Below are 15,833 nucleotides of genomic sequence, written 5' to 3'. Positions count from 1 at the left end.
AATGGGTTTCAGGGGACATCCTAGAAAAGCCAGAAGTTGGGAGCATAATGTAATGCTGAGGGCTGTGCAGACTAAGCCCCACCTGCTCCTACAGGCCACGCCTCAGGACAACTCTTGACTAATCTGGTGAGCCCCTCTCTGATGGATTCAGGCCAAGCCATACCCACCAACCTGGAAGTGGGTTGCCGTTCTTTTTACTCACTCTGAGAGAGAGACAAAAATTAGAATAACGCAGATGCTCACTGCATCCCTTTTGCCATCGGCGTTTTTCCTGGATGCAGTGCTGGGCCTCCTCACTGCCCTGTGCCTGACCCTGCGGTGGGGTGGCGTTCGCTCTGGCCCGGCGCTCTCTGCCGTCTCTCCTGGGTCAGTGAGTGAGGACATGAGCTCCATGAAGGCAGGGGCTCCAGGTGGGGCTGGTGCAAGGCTTCTCTGCCCATGGGATTTTCTAGTCAGGAATTATTTACCGCACCTGGAATAGTGTCTGAAGACTTACTACTTACCAGACATTGTGTACTGTTTCACTTTCTGTTTATTAAGGGAAAAAGAAAACCTACAAATAGGCACATTTTACAGCTGTGAAAACTGAAGTTCAGTCACTTGCCTGACGAGAGTAACAAGTGGAGGCATGGGATTCCACCCAGGGCTCTCGGGGCCTGTATCAGCCTTCCTATCAGCTACGCTGTACCGCCTCCTGTAGGCTACTGGACATATTATAAACCTCTGTATGAAGCAACGGCTGTGTTAACTGAAAATTAGCTTGCTTTAGGATAATCCTGAAAGTCTTTTCTAATCAAATTCTAAAACTGTTGTGCTTTGGAATCTTCATTTCGTGTTCTATAAATGGCACGTAATTGCCCCTTTGTTTAGTGATTGGAATAAATCGGTGTCAACGAGTTTGACTTTCTGTGAGCATTTGTCTCTGAAGAGAAAATGTGTGTGTATATGTTGGAGAAGGGAACCCAGATTGGCAATTAGTGATGCTGGAAAAAGAGTGGCCTTCTTGGATTACATTATGATGGGGAGACCATCTATCCCACTGACTGTTAAGGGCAAACATGGGCTTTTAAGCTGAGAGATTCACTAAGAAGGAAGAGATAGAATTCAAATAACAATGTGTAGGACATTTGGAGAGTAAAATTATGGATGTTTCTAACTAAGAACAAAGTGAACAAAAGTGGGAAATCTCCATGACAACTAGAGAGCGAAGCAACTGGATTCCAGATACGCCTGCAGCTCTCTTCAAAACTCCTTGGAAAGTCTGAGAAAGCATTTAATGGAAAACAAGTCAAGTGAATTCAGGCGAATGAATCTCTGAAAGACAGGAAATGATCCAGGTGATTGGAGTATACTCTCTCTCAGGGAAGTGGGAAAGTAAGTGAAACAAGGTCAAAGGACACAAAGGACATTTTTCAATATATTTCCTCTCCTACTCCATAACTCAATGCTCATTTCAAAGTTTGGGTTCTGTGGTCAGTTCAGTTTCTCTCCTTCTTACCATATCGAATATATATTTCTCCTGTGAAATACAATTCCTCCTTCTCCTGGAGGAATGTGTAAACGATTCTCTTTATAGTTCAGTAAAGCAACTTGTATTTGTTCTTGTTCAGGCTTTTTCGATGGGAAACATTGCTTCATCCTCTGTTCTTAAATAATCAATCATTCATGTATTGAGTGGGGGCTCAACAGTAAAGAATCTACCTGCAATACAGGAGAGGTAGGAGAAGCTGGTTCAATGCCTGGGTCGGGAAAATCCCCTGGATAAGGAAATGGCACCACACTCCAGGATTCTTGCCTAGAAAACCCCATGGACAGAGGAGCCTTGCAGTATACTGTCCATAGGGTTGCAAAGAGTTGGATACGACTGAACACACACACGCACCTGTGCTTAAACACTGCAGGAGCTTAAAGGACTTTGCCTGTATTCAGAGGGAAACAAAACCTGTACAAAAGAAAATCACGGCATCATAAGCAAATGCTAAATTTATGGGATGCAGTTGTTGCAAGAAAGGGGACCCTTTCCAGGGCCCAAGAGTGGGCTCTTGTCTAATACTCAGAAATGGGTTGTCCAATGAGACGCACATGCTGCAAAGCAAAGACTTTATTGGGTGGGGCGCCCAGGCAGAGAGCAGGAGGGTAAGGGAACCCAGGAGAACTGCTCTGCTACATGGCTCAGAGTCTCGGGTTTTATGGTGATGGGGTTAGTTTCTGGGTTGTCTGTAGCCAATCATTCTGACTCAGGGTCCTTCCTGGTGGTGCACGTATCGCTTAGCCAAGATGGATTGCAGTGAGGAGGATTCTGGAAGATTGTTAGAACATATGGACTGGAGTTTCCTCTCTCCTTTTGACCTGTCCTGAATTCTTCCGGTCAGTGGTAGCTTGTTAGTTCCGAGTTCCTCACCAGGAACTCCTGTTGTAAAATAACTCATGTACGTGGTCACCATCCTGCCTGCCCAGGACGGTGGCGTCAGTCAGCGGGGTCCCCTAACACAACTAGGAAGAGAGGCTTCATTCTTCAAAAGAAGAAAAAATCAGTAGGAAGCCCACCTTCACGGTGGAGAAAAATGTAAAGATGAGCCTGGAAGAACCCATAGAATTTAGTCACCCAGAGAGAAAGGACAAGATCCTGGCAGGGGCTCAGCATTCACAAAGACACGTGCTAGGCCTGAGCCGGTGACAGCAATTGGCGACTGGGAGCTAAGGTAGAGAGCAAACATGCAGACACGGCGGGGAAGGAGGGTGGGACGAGATAGAGAGGAGCGTTGACGTATATGCACTACCGCGTGTGAAGTAGGTAACTAGTGAGAGCTGCGGAAAAGCAGAGGGAGCCAGCCCGTGCCCAGTGATGGCCTAGAGGGGCGGGATGGGGGAGGAGGAGGTCCACGAGGGAGGGGGCATGTGTAAACATGGAGCCGATTGACTTTGTTGTACAGCAGAAACCGACACACGTTGTAAAGCAATGACACTCCAATAAAAAAGTAAGGTTAAAAGTAAAAAGTAAACCGTCGTCTAATTCTGCCTCTACCGCCTAACCAATGCATGATGTTAAGCAGGTCATTCTAACCCTCAGTTGCCTTGTGTTTCCTCAGGGAAATCACCACTTGCTTCTTAGGGCTGCTGTAAGGATTAAATGAGATAATGCAAGCAGAGCCCTTACAAAATGGCAGTGGTCATAATCCTTCTCTACTGACGTTGAAGGGATAGAGGATTTGATGAATGGGCACTGGAAAGTCATTGTAATTCTTGAGCAGAGTCTTGGCTTTAATTAATGTGGGTCTTAGGAAGATTAATCTGGCTGTGGTTTGTAGGATTGATGAAGGGAAGAGTCTGAAGACGGGGGTTATGTCAGGAGGCTGGGAGTCATTTGGCTTGATTTTATGAGGAACTGAATTAGAAAGGCGGCCGTGAAAACTGAGGAGGAAGGACAGCGCTAGATGGAGAAAAGACCGTCCAGAATTTGGTGGCTTGATCTACAAGTCAAAAGACAGATGGAGTTAGTCAGAGATGGGCCGCAAACTCTGAGCGGTAGAAACCAGGCAAGCGTGTGCCAGCCCTGCACTCAGAAAGGAAGCCAAGGTGATCGGGGCAAAAGCTACCGAAGCAGGTCCCAAGAAGGCAGGGATCTGGTCTATGTCATTTCTCCTTATGTCCTCAGCACTGGAAACAGTAACTCACATGTAGCAGAAGCCCAGAAAGTATTTTTTGAATGAATGATGGAAGGATGGAATGAAAGAATTAGTAGATGATGAGAGCATCATCATTTACAAGTAAACTCTGAACAATTATGTAAAGTAGATGGTTTTTGTTTATTTTTTTTTTTATTTGGCCATGGCAGTTTTTAGTTGAGGCATGCAAACTCTTAGTAGTAACATATGGAATCTAGCTACCCCACCAGGGATAGAACCCAGGTCCCCTGCATTGGAGCAAGGGATCTTAGCCACTGGGCCACCAGGTAAGTCCCAGTAAATGATTTTTATATTTTGAGTAATAGAGTAGCCTTCTATATAAAGGTCCATATTTAATCGAGGGGTGGGGGAAAAGTATTTCTCAGGAAAAATTTAAAAACCATCCATCCAATAGAAAGAGGTAACTGTTAAAACTTAGAACACCGATACAAAGGGAATTTTCTAATTCAGAGAACATAAAATAAACATGTTCAAAATAGGGGAAAGAAAACCCCACTTGTTCTGGTATGTATTGTTTTATCCTTCCCATCCTGGGTATAGGATAAAAGAAAGCCCTTACTTGCTTGTTAGAAGAAGAAAGCTCACACTTGAAGTTCTTACTTGGCAGATGTCAGTTGAAAGCTCTGCTTATGGAATATGCCGCAGTGTCAAAGTCTGTTGGATAATTTTAGACGAATGTGTCATGTGTGACATGGAAATATGGCATGCTGTACATTAGTGATTTCCCAAGTGTTTGGAGCAGGTAGTAATGTGCTGAGAAAGTGCTCTTTATCTCTCCACACAGTGTACTTGTAGAGCAGTGGGGAAATGCTTTTGGTGGAAATTACTTTAGTCAGAAAAAGAATCCATTTACAATATGCGCCTTCTAACATCTTTCAGACAATGCATTGTATTAAAGAGGCATTTTTTGATTAATGTTTTATAAACATTTTTCAGCATGACAGCTTAAAGTCCCTGTAAAATTGTAAATGCGCGCGTGGTGTTCACTTCCATAAAGTCAAACGCCATCTCATATAGTCTAGTCGGATCCTGTCAACCACAGTGACACAGAATCAGTACCTGGGAGCATTAAAATTAATTTGCTTCATTTATATTACTGCAGTGATCGCAAGATGAAAAGAGTCCTATATTTAAATTTTACTTGAAAAAGAAAACTCTTTCGAGTAAGTTTGTTTGGTTTTTTTTGAAATCATTGCCCCTTTTTTCTCCCTAGTTAATGAATGGAGTGAAAATGGAGTGATAGTCTACACAGTAACTTTATGATGGGGTCTGGATTAGCACAATTCCAATCCTTCAGCACTCTTCTGAGCACTAAGACACTCAGAGATGAAGGCCAAACAGTCGCTGACCCTAAGAAGCTCACAGCTTAGTCAGGGTCTAACACACACACACACACACACACACACACACACACACACACACACACACACAGAGCAAGCAGTAATAATACATGCAGCAAATGCTAGGCTGGAATGCGCCTCAGTTGGTACGCCTAGAGCAAAAAGGAGGCTTGAGACAATAAGGATGACTTCCCTGAGGAGGCAAGTTTGGGAACTGAGGGCTTACAGACTGGGCAGGTCAAGAAGTGGGTGACAAGAATTCTGAGCAAAAAAGAGCTCGTTGGCAAAGACCGAGAGGCAAGAGACTCTGGAGCCCAGGGGGCGCAAGGAGGGAAGGAGAGGGTCCTGCGCCCTCGGTGGCTGGCACACAGGGGGCGTGGAGGGGGGCGGTGGGCCCTAGAGGGGCTTGGGCTCAGTCTGGCTCCTGACTAGCAAATACCCCGCACAAGACAAGCCTGCAGGCGGAGAACCCGGTTTGGGGAGAGAGTGGGGGGCACAGGGGAGGCCCACCGTGCCCTGAAGGAAGGTCTCGGGGAGGAGGCGTGAGTGGTCACCCAGGGGCTGGTGAGCCTCCTTACTGAGGCTGTGTCACATGCTGTAGTTAATCTGTTCAGCGAGTGCTCGCTGAATGAATGAATCATTGATGGGGTGAACTACTGAAAGGGTGGGTGAAGAGGATGAAAGGGCAGTGCATTACATGGGCTTCTGGAAAACGAGGTCTAGCCCACGTTCTCTGATTTGACTTGAAGATCAAGTTTTGCCAAATTCATGGCCAGGTGACAGAAATCGCAGTGGGAAGTGCAGTGGCAGGTGCGGGGAATCTCTCTACTGCATTTCCCGTGTTCCTCCTGACAGTGCTGGACACCCAGCCAGGAGGCCCTGGAACAGAGATCATAAACTCACTGCTTCCAAGCGATCGTGGCCACTGCCTGGACCACTCGGGCGTGGAGAAGTTAATTCTCCTCCCCTCACTCACTTCTCCCAGCTTCTCTTTCTACTCTGAGTCTTGAGAAAACGAAAAGGCAGTGAGCAGAAGCTACTGACTTGGGGCCAGGAGGGCAGACAGGGAGAAACTGAAGGAAGCATGGGAAAGAAAGACTGAGACACAGAGACTGCGAAGACGCTAATGATTGAAAAGGAAAGTGAAGCATCGGATGGTTGAGAAGTAAGGGAGCATTTCAGGCCGAGGGCACAGAAAGGCTCCCAAAACAAAGAGCTTTGCTCCGGAGTCTCAGTCCCCCATGCAGGGATGTCGTGAATCCACCCTGAGAGGGTGACAAGACATAGCAAAGGGACCTGACCCTCGTCTTCGGAAGCCAAGTTTTCCTCTCTGATTTTATTTTCAATCATATTTTAACAGTCACCAGGAAGAGTGACGATAGGAAATCTGATTAACAATTAACAAGAATGAGAGAATTCACTGGTGGCCCATTGGCTAAGACTCCACGCTTCCAATGCAGGGGGCCTAAGTTTGATCCCTGGTTAGGGAACCAGATCCCACATGCCTCATCTAAAGATCCTGCAAGCTGCACTGAAGATTGTAGATCCCATGTGTTGCAAGTGAGACCTGGCACAGCCAGATAAATAAACAGTTAACCAGAAGGTTTGCAGGCTCACGAAGTGCTGAAGGGAAATCCCCGCTTCATTCAACTAATGGCTACAGCAGCTGCCAGTCATGGTGGAACCCTCTCTTGAGGTGGATGGCTGGGGTATGAGGCTGAGTGAGAGAAGGTCTGTGTCTCCAGGGTTAGTTGGGCAAACACAGCAGCCCATCGACCCAGGGATGATTAAACAGCTAGAAAACTGGAAAGTGGAGAGGGGACAATGAATAGCCAGAGCTGGGGGAATAAAGGAAGAAGTTGGAGATCTCAGAACCTATCAGTAGAAGTCTGGAGAGGAAATGAAGATCAGACTTCCTAGGAGGGGCATAAGGGGCTATCCACTGGGGCTAACCCCCAGGCTCCTGCCCCATCTCCAGACTTCGTGTAGTGCCCTCTCTGGGGAGAACTATCCTGGGAGCCATGAACTGATGAGGAGCAGTGATGTTTGAAGAGTCCCAACCCCGTCAGCAAATATGTACAGAGGAGTATACTGGAAGATGAAATGAACGAGCTGAAGAACCAGCCCCAGGCCCGAAGAGAACTTCACATGCATTGGTACTAGGGACCACAGGAGGTAGAAGGTCAGTTGTACGCTGGAAGCTCCTAGAAGTCAACTTCCATCTGGGGTTCCCTTGCAGCTATGAGGGTAGGCCTCACAGTTACTGAACTGCTGGCTGATTTGAAATCACAGGAGCACCCCTGTGAGAGCAGGGGAGTCCAAGGTCTACTGCCCAGGGAGCACTGCTGGGAGGAACCCGGGCTAGAGAGTCCCCAAAAGACTCTGGGTCGGAGAGCTCTTTGCATCCCAGGTCTTCTTCTGCTTCATGGAGCCATCATCCCCAGGATGTCTTGAAGACCTCAGAGGCCTTGACCCCGGCCTGACACAGAGAACCAGAAACCCAGGGGACCTGGATTGCAGCAAAGCTCCCATCTCTTGGGAAAGTTATCCAACCTCTAGGCATTTCATTCATACAGGAGAGCCCTTAACAGCACCTGGCATCTAGTTAAGCGTTCACCGCACACAGAAACATTATTGTCATCATTACTGTTATCTTTTCATCACACTACAGTGAGCTGCCGAGGTTGTTTCCATTAAGACACCTTGTGTATCTTGCTTATTGGAGAGGTAGCTCTGCGACTGTAGCTGTGAACTTGCTTTGGCTTACTGAAGAACAACACAGAGCCCGCCTGAGCATAGCCAAGAAGTGGAACTCGGGTGATTTAGCCCAGCAGCCATGGGCCTTGAATTTTGCACCAGAAGTCCCTCCTCTGATCACTTTTAGAAACAAATACTTCCATGTTTATATCATTTGCTCCCTTTATGCCCCCATTACTCCACCCCACCCTCCAACTCATTCACATCATCCTTTTGGGCCAAATAACCTTTTCTGAGAATTTCCGTGGTGATCCATTGGTTAAGAATCCACCTTCCAATGCCAGGGACACAATTCGACCCCTGGCCAGGGAACTAAGATCCTACATGCCTCAGCACCACAAGGAAGATCCAGAGCAACCAAAAAAAAAAAAAAGAGTAATAGCCTTTTCCAAAAATAGGAGGAATATATGTTTGGATCTTCATTTCTCATTGTAATAACTTTCTGGAACCATAATATTGGATGCTGCTAATTCAAATCCAATAAATGGATTAAGCATATTACATTCAAAAGCAAAGCTCCTTTGTTCTTTATATCAGTGAGAAGACAGAAACTGTGCAAGATTAAACATTTGGAGCTTCGAGAGGGACACTGTTTGGGAAGAGTTAAGTGTTTGCAGTTTATGGCAATGATATGTGAGGCTATGAAAAAGAAAGCAGCCATGAAATACATTTTTGCATAAAGGTTTGAAATTTATTAGAAGGTAAAAATAATTGAAGAAGCAGAGCTTTCCTCACCGGGTTATAATAAAACGTTATTTATGGGCCATCATTGCATGTGTTTAGGAGCTTGGTTCCTTTTCAGTGGCTGTTCCCAAAGAAACAAAAAGAAAGCTAAGCTCTTAAAGCTGTTCAGATGACAAAACTGATGCGCATACACAGTCGTCTGATGACTGGGCCACATTAAAGCAATTGGTGATAACAGTCAAATCACTGGAGTCTGAATTCTGTTATAGAAGCTTAATAGGTACAGGTGCTAGGTGGGCACTTAGAAAATCTTCATGCTTTGCCATGGGTATAACAGAGCAGCAGACTCAGTAGCAGGATTCATTTACCTAAGTTCTGGTAAAACCTTCACTGTGGGCTTTAATCACGCAGCACAGATTTTAGAATTTTCATCTGCCATACACAGTACTGCTTAAAGCGCTTTGAGCTTCTTGTCCAAAAGAGTGGGCAAAGCCTTTATGACTGTCTTTTTGGCTAAAGTACCCTCCTATTTATCTTATCAAATCCTTTCAGCCCCAAAGTGAACTTAGACGCTTTGAAATGGTATCTAGCAGGCCTCCCGAAAGACCAGTGGAGTGTTTTACTACTAAGCAAATGATCCATTTTTAACCTCTACTGGTATACCTCCGTCTTCTTGAAGCAACTCTCTTCCACACTGTCTTCTCTCCTCTCCTTGTTAGACAGGCAGTGAGAGTTACCAGTGCCCTTGAACTGACCCCCTTTTCAGTTTTAATCTGTTCTAGAGCTTAGAGCTTTACATAGTGAAAGGAAGATGGAAAGATTTGGTGATTCATTCGAGACAGTCCCTGTTTGGTTTTGTGAATATCCACAGGGGAAAGATGGTGCATGCCAAGGTCAAGTTTTAATGGCCCGTGTCTTTAGTTTGATGACTAAATTTGATGAATTTAGTTTGATGAATTTGCCTTTAGGTTTTGTGTCTTCTTTGTTCGTCAGGAATCCCAATGCTGAAGATCGTGTTTGCAGGCCACGAGTACCTCTCTCTAATATCCGTCCCCTTGCTCATCTACCATCCGGTGCAGATCCTCCTGGGAAGTGTGTTGGTGCCAACAATAAAGTCTTGGATGGTGTCAAGGCAGAAGGTGAGACTCTAGAAGTCACATTGGATCCAAGTCACATTGAATTGTTATTTCTGAATCTTAGCCACTCATACATGTTAGCTTTTGCACATATAACCTTGTTCTCAAGTACACATTTTCTTAACTAAATTCAATAATAATGATGCATTAATCCGTTTCGACTTGAACAAGAGAGTTGAGGACCAATTGTTCTACATTGTTATAAAAGCACTATGATACTTAAAATACAGTCTTTAAAAGCCATTTTTAATTTGCTCATGTTGAAGGGCATATTACAGTGAAGTAAAGGTTCAGTAAATATACTCAAAATATACGTGCCCCACCACTCGGGTGCACACCAGCTTTGCCTCGCCTCTTCATTCACATGTTTCCTGATTTCATGTTTTTCGAAGCATAATAGCACTTGGATTTATCTAGAATGTCTGCTTTCTCTTTAATTTTCCAGACGCTTTACAACTTCTTTGTATTGCCAAGCTATGTGTTTGGGAATTTAATAAGAGTTCAGTAGCAAACGAGGCCACACAGTGATGTCAATTTCACCACACTTGGCTCAAAAGCCTTCTTACTTATTTGATATTTGTGGATCTCTCAAATTATGTGCGCTAAGTCGCTTCAGTCATGCCCAATTCTTTATGACCCTGTAGACTGTAACCCTCCAGGCTTCTCTGTCCATGGGATTCTCCAGGCAAGAATACTGGAGTGGGTTGTCATTTCCTCCTCCAGGGGATCTTCCCAACCCAGAGACTGAACCCACATCTCTTACATCTCCTGCGTTGGCAGGCAAGGGTTCTTTACCTTTGGCACCACTTGGCAAGCCACAAATTATATATCAAATTAAAAACCAAATAAAACAAAGTGAGTGACTCAAACAAAATGTAGATGCAGCACCTACTGCGGAAGCACCCATAGAGCACCTCCTTCCCAGCAGCTCAGACTTTGCAAGGCTACTTTCAGCCCACTCATAAGGTGGCGGCTGTCACAGGAGATGAGTAGGAGAAGGAGACAGCCAGTGACAGAGCCCCCTGTGTCATGTCCTTCAGCTCAGTTCAGTCACTCGGTCGTGTCCGACTCTGCGACCCCATGGACTGCAGCACGCCAGGCCTCCCTGTCCATCACCAACTCCCAGAGCTTGCTCAAACTCATGTCCATCAAGTCGTGGCATCCAGCCATCTCATCCTCTGTCGTCCCCTTCTCCTCCCGCCTTCAATCTTTCCCAGCATCAGCGTCTTTTCAAATGAGTCAGTTCTTCTCATCAGGTATTTGACCAAAGTACTGGAGTTTCAGCTTCAACATCAGTCCTTCCAATGAATATTCAGGGCTGATTTCCTTTAGGATGCACTGGTTGGATCTCCTTGCACTCCAAGGGACTCTCAAGAGTCTTCTCCAGCACCACAGTTCAAAAGTATCAGTTCTTTGGTGCTCAGCTTTCTTTATAGTCCAACTCTCACATCCATACATGACCACTGGAAAAACCATAGCTTTGTCTAGATGACCTTTGTCAGCAAAGTAATGTCTCTGCGTTTTAGTATGCTGTCTAGTTTAATCATAGCTTTTCTTCTTCGAGGACCAAGTGTGTCTTAATTTCATGGCTGCAATCACCATGCAGTGATTTTGAAGCCCAAGAAAATACAGTCTGTCAGTTTCACGTCCTAAGTGTCCTGAAAACGGAATAGCCCCGCCACCACCTGTTAAGCTCCATGTATGCTCAGCACGCCCAGCCTTCACCAGGTTCAGAGTGTGGACCCTTGAGCCCGGCTGCCCGTTCTACCGCCTTGCCCATGCGACCCTGGCCGTGTTCCCTCACTTCTCTCTACCTGTCTCTGCCACTCTAAGACTTATGATAACATCTGCTCTTTAGAGTTATGGAGGATTACGTGGCAGGTGTTTGACAAAAGCCAGCTGGTACAATCACTGTCATCATCACTGAAGTTTTGTATTCTCTACGACTGTTTGTAGCAAGCTCTGCTACCCCCATGGAACACACGGGAACTAGGCCCAGAGAGCTGAGCAACTTGCCCAGAGTTATACGGGTAGTGTAGTCAGGGTGAGAGTTAGGACTGGAACCGTGGTCTATTTGTCCCCCCAGATCTTCCCCCCACACCACAATGATGCTCCAAACAGAAATACAAGATTGCTTTTATCTAATTTATTGTAGTTCATTTACAATGTTGTGTTAGTTTCAAGTGTATAGCAACATGATTCGATTGCATATAAGAGTAATAATGTGTAGTCTTTTTCAGATTCTTTTCCATTATAGGTTATTACAAGATACTGAGTAGTTTCCCTGTGCTATACAGTAGGTTCTTGTTGTTTATCCATGTTATATATAGCAGTGTGTGTATGTAAATCCCAAGCTTTCCTAATTGCTCTCCCCCACTACAAGACTGCTTTTAGAAGGGGAGTCCTAGGTCCCCAGAATTCTGAGAGAGTAGCGCTCCAGCACCTTCACTCGTCTTGTTACTGAACAAAATGTGGGCAAATGGCATTCTGTGCTGGGGGCCACGCCAGGCTGGTCGCTTCCCACTCAGAGTTGCTAGAGGAGCGGTTTAATAACCTTTTTTTCTTTTACTCTTTTTCCCCTTTGAAAACTTCCACTTGTATTCATGCTCATGGCTAATGATGTGTATGTACACGATAGACTAGAATTTATACATATCGATTTTGACAAGGAACAAAGAAAATTATTTGAAAATCCCAATATTCCATCAATGATATGCAATCCTAGTAAACTGCAAATTAATCAGAATAAAGTTTTCTTCTAAATGTTTAAAAGCTCTGGGATTTATCCTACAGAATAACAGAAGCATGTCCCAAAAGGGAGGCTCAACTGGACAACGCCACTCATTTTTCCCATTTGTATAGAAACCACTCCCAACCAGGGGGCCACTGACTAATGTGGAATCACCCAGAAGGCTTGAAATTATTTAGCCATCCCATCTGGCCACAAAAATAAATAGTAAGTGTCCATCATAAGGGTATCCACGAGTGTCTCCTCCACTTTCCTGATAATACTAAGACCCACAGGGCCATCTAGCGCAGCAGAGATGAGTAGCCATGCCAGACTCTGTGGCCAGTGAGGTGGGCAGGTTTGGATTCAGGAGTTTAGATCACGGCTTATATGATGCTGTCTAGGCAGGCCTCTTCTTCCTTGCAGCATAAATTATCTGGTGTTAACTGATGCTCTCACATTGTCCGTGGATACAGTCCAACTCTGATCGTCATGTTTTCCTTTCTTGCAGGGAGTGAAACTGATGAGGCCAACAGTATAACAAAGGAGGCGGGCGTTCCACAGCCATGTATATATGTATAGGATTGTACTTACAGTTCTGAAGACTTGTATTTGTGAACGTTGCTTCGATGCATATTTTATTTTTTTACACAAAAAAATATGATATAACTGTTTAAAGTGCCTTAAAATGTATTTGACGAGAGCATTATTTCCAACCTACTTTGTTGGTTACTGCCAGGGGTGGTACAGTATTTTGGAGTTGTTTAATTTTCTTTTTTCCTAACGCAGAAAACAGTCATGAAAGTGACAAAAAAACAAACACGTTTTCCTCGTACCACCTTCCCTGCACTAAGCTCTCTCCTAGTTACTGTACTGTTTGAAATGAGGTCACATCATCAGGAAAATGCCCTTCCCATGACAGTGAATATTTCCAAAATCTTATTTGATTTACCATATGATTCTTTCTTTTTCTGCAACTGTGACATGCCTCTTCCTTATCAACTCAGCAGGGGTCACAGACTGAATAGAGGCTGAAAAGCATAAGTCATCTGCATTTCTTGATATCATTTTTTAAGACATTCCTTCAAGTAGTTTCCACACAGAAATTCCTCAGTTCCATTACAAGAGACTGTGGTGTTCTGTGTCTTAAATTTATTATAAGCTGCTTCAAAGAAAGGGCCTGATGTTTGAGTTATGAGTCAAAGTACATGAGATTTCGAAATAAACTACAGGATTTGGGTTTCAGGAGTTTTTCAAATGTTTTCCCTTTTTCTTCCATCATTTCTTTCTTACCTGTTTTCCAGCACACTTGGAAACTCCCAGGAGCCAAATGTGAGACACCGAAATGTCACAATTAGTTGGAGTGGCAACAATTAATGATGGGTTATTCCACATTCCACAACTGAGACCAAAATTGTTTTCCTGTTACACTGATGTGCTGAGCACAAATTTCCCCTTTTAGCCAGAAGCAGCCTGTTACATCTTTGGATCAAGTACACTTAAGGCATTTGAAACGTTACTAATGAGAATTTTCCTTGGCAAATTTGACAAATGTTTGCAACGTTTTTTTTTTAAAATTAAATCACATTGCTATTATGAATAGATGAAGATATAAAGGTCATCGAGGCAAACAAATGTTATATACACATTCTGTCTAGCTATATGGAAAGAAAAACGGACACAGAAGGTGCAAAACCATTCATTAACCAAAACAGCAAGGACAGTTAGTTCCCAAGCTGGCATCAGTTTGCCGTGGAGTACCCAATGTTTGCTTCTACTGTGGTTGGAAAAGCTCTCACGACCCGGTTAGAGAATCAAGTCATTGCTTTATAGAAATGAGAGAACGCTTTTTCTGTTTCCTGCACACCATTCTGTCACACCTCTCTACTTTTCCTGACTTAACTGGCATCCTGAGTTGCACTGAGGCCACATCATCGCTTTAGCAGTTTTGCTGTTATTTTATCAATAGCAAAAAGTCATTCCTTAGAAGCTCACCGTGTTTACCAATATCATAAATTTACAGTACTGTTATTGCCAGCTCTTATCTTGTGTTACTTCTGAGTCAGTTCAATGTCATTGAAACTCATACATTTCACAAGAGTTAGCCTCAGTGTAAGTTTTAAGGCTAGTGCCAGACCCTGCAAAAATCTATGCTAAACAGGCTATTTGTCAAGAATTCCTATTGTCAACAAATTCACTTGTGTCTAAAACTACAATAATTTTGCTTGATATTTTTGATGCTTATGTATGGAGAACAGAAAGGTTTTTTATGTTTTTTTCCTACAAACTTCTTTGAATTTCAGAGTAAATGGAATTGTCTGTCTGAGCTATCATAAAAATCTTCAGCATAGTATTAGAATACTGATTTTTTTCCCCTCAACTTATCTACCTCTATTGTCTTTCACCTATAGTAGGTGTGACTATGGGATAAAATTCAACTAAAAATGCTATAACATTTTATCTTTTGCTTTAAAAAAGTGTTTTCTGTTTTCAAGTAATCTTTACATAGTAAATTGTGGTGACTTTATTGATATGTTTATGCCTATTTCTTTTTTTACACAAATGCTGTGCATATTTTTCCATAAAGGACAAAAAATAAAATCAAATTTTATTTTTAATTCATGCTTACTGGGATTTAATTATTCATATCTTGAAATATGTCCATGCACTGTTTTACACATTTGTTTTGTCTAAATGTATTTATGAAAGAACTACATTATATTTATGTTTGCTCATTTTTCCACCTGGATTTTTTTAATGGCTGTTATGAAATTTTATTTTTTAAATGGGTGAGAATATCCATCTTTTCTTGTACTCTTTTCTAAGTTTTAAATTTTTGTGGGTTCTTTTTATTCTTCCCTCTTCTGGTTAAAACTAACACACCTCTGGCTAATGTTCAGTGTTTATGCTAAATACCAAATTTTTTTAAAAGGATTGGTGAAGTGATGAAGTGGATTATTTATGATGAATGGAAGATGAAAATAATTCTATGATTAAACAAAGATGTTTCAGAAATCACAAGAGAACCTGTGGCTTATTTTTGACCTGATTTCAAATGCACTCATAATGCCTTTCAAGTATCTGTAGATTTCTTTTTTCTTTTTATTCATTCTAATCCTCTTATATTATCTGTGGTAAAATGGATATAAGTTCCATAGTCTTTCCATATATCCATCTCAGTAACCCCCCACAATGCCATACTGTTAAAATCCAGAAATTAGCCCTTGCTGGTTAGAGATTTTCTCAGCATCAGGGCTGAGAACCAAGAGAAACATACTCAGCAGAAGGGACAGAATATAGGTGATCTGAGTTTTTTCCACCCTTGGCAATTTTTTCAAGGATAAGAAAGGTGGACTCCTAGAATGCAGAATGCCCTTTGCAAACCCGGAGTATCTTTACGGGTGAGAACCTTGTGTAGCAGGTTTCCCAGGTGGCGCGAGTGGCAAAGAACCCATCTGCCAGTGCAGCAGACAGAAGAGACCCGGGTTCAATCTCTGGGTCA

The 15,833-nt window shown here is 43.5% G+C and overlaps 1 protein-coding gene across 3 annotated transcripts in view; it reads left to right on the top strand.

Moving 5' to 3' along the window:
• SLC10A7 (solute carrier family 10 member 7) overlaps positions 1-14,949 on the top strand; it is a 293,931-nt gene extending 278,982 nt beyond the window's left edge. For all 3 annotated transcript variants that reach the window (XM_065903971.1, XM_065903970.1, XM_065903969.1), the window contains 2 exons: positions 9,461-9,606; positions 12,843-14,949. In XM_065903971.1, the coding sequence (XP_065760043.1) occupies positions 9,461-9,606; positions 12,843-12,872 (176 nt within the window). In that variant the 3' untranslated portion in view covers positions 12,873-14,949. The remainder of the gene's footprint in view (positions 1-9,460; positions 9,607-12,842) is intronic.
• The last annotated feature ends 884 nt before the right edge of the window (positions 14,950-15,833 follow it).

This window comes from Muntiacus reevesi, chromosome 13, assembly GCF_963930625.1.
Source record: "Muntiacus reevesi chromosome 13, mMunRee1.1, whole genome shotgun sequence".
Classification (NCBI taxonomy): domain Eukaryota; kingdom Metazoa; phylum Chordata; class Mammalia; order Artiodactyla; family Cervidae; genus Muntiacus; species Muntiacus reevesi.
This window is presented reverse-complemented; position numbering and strand designations above follow the sequence as displayed.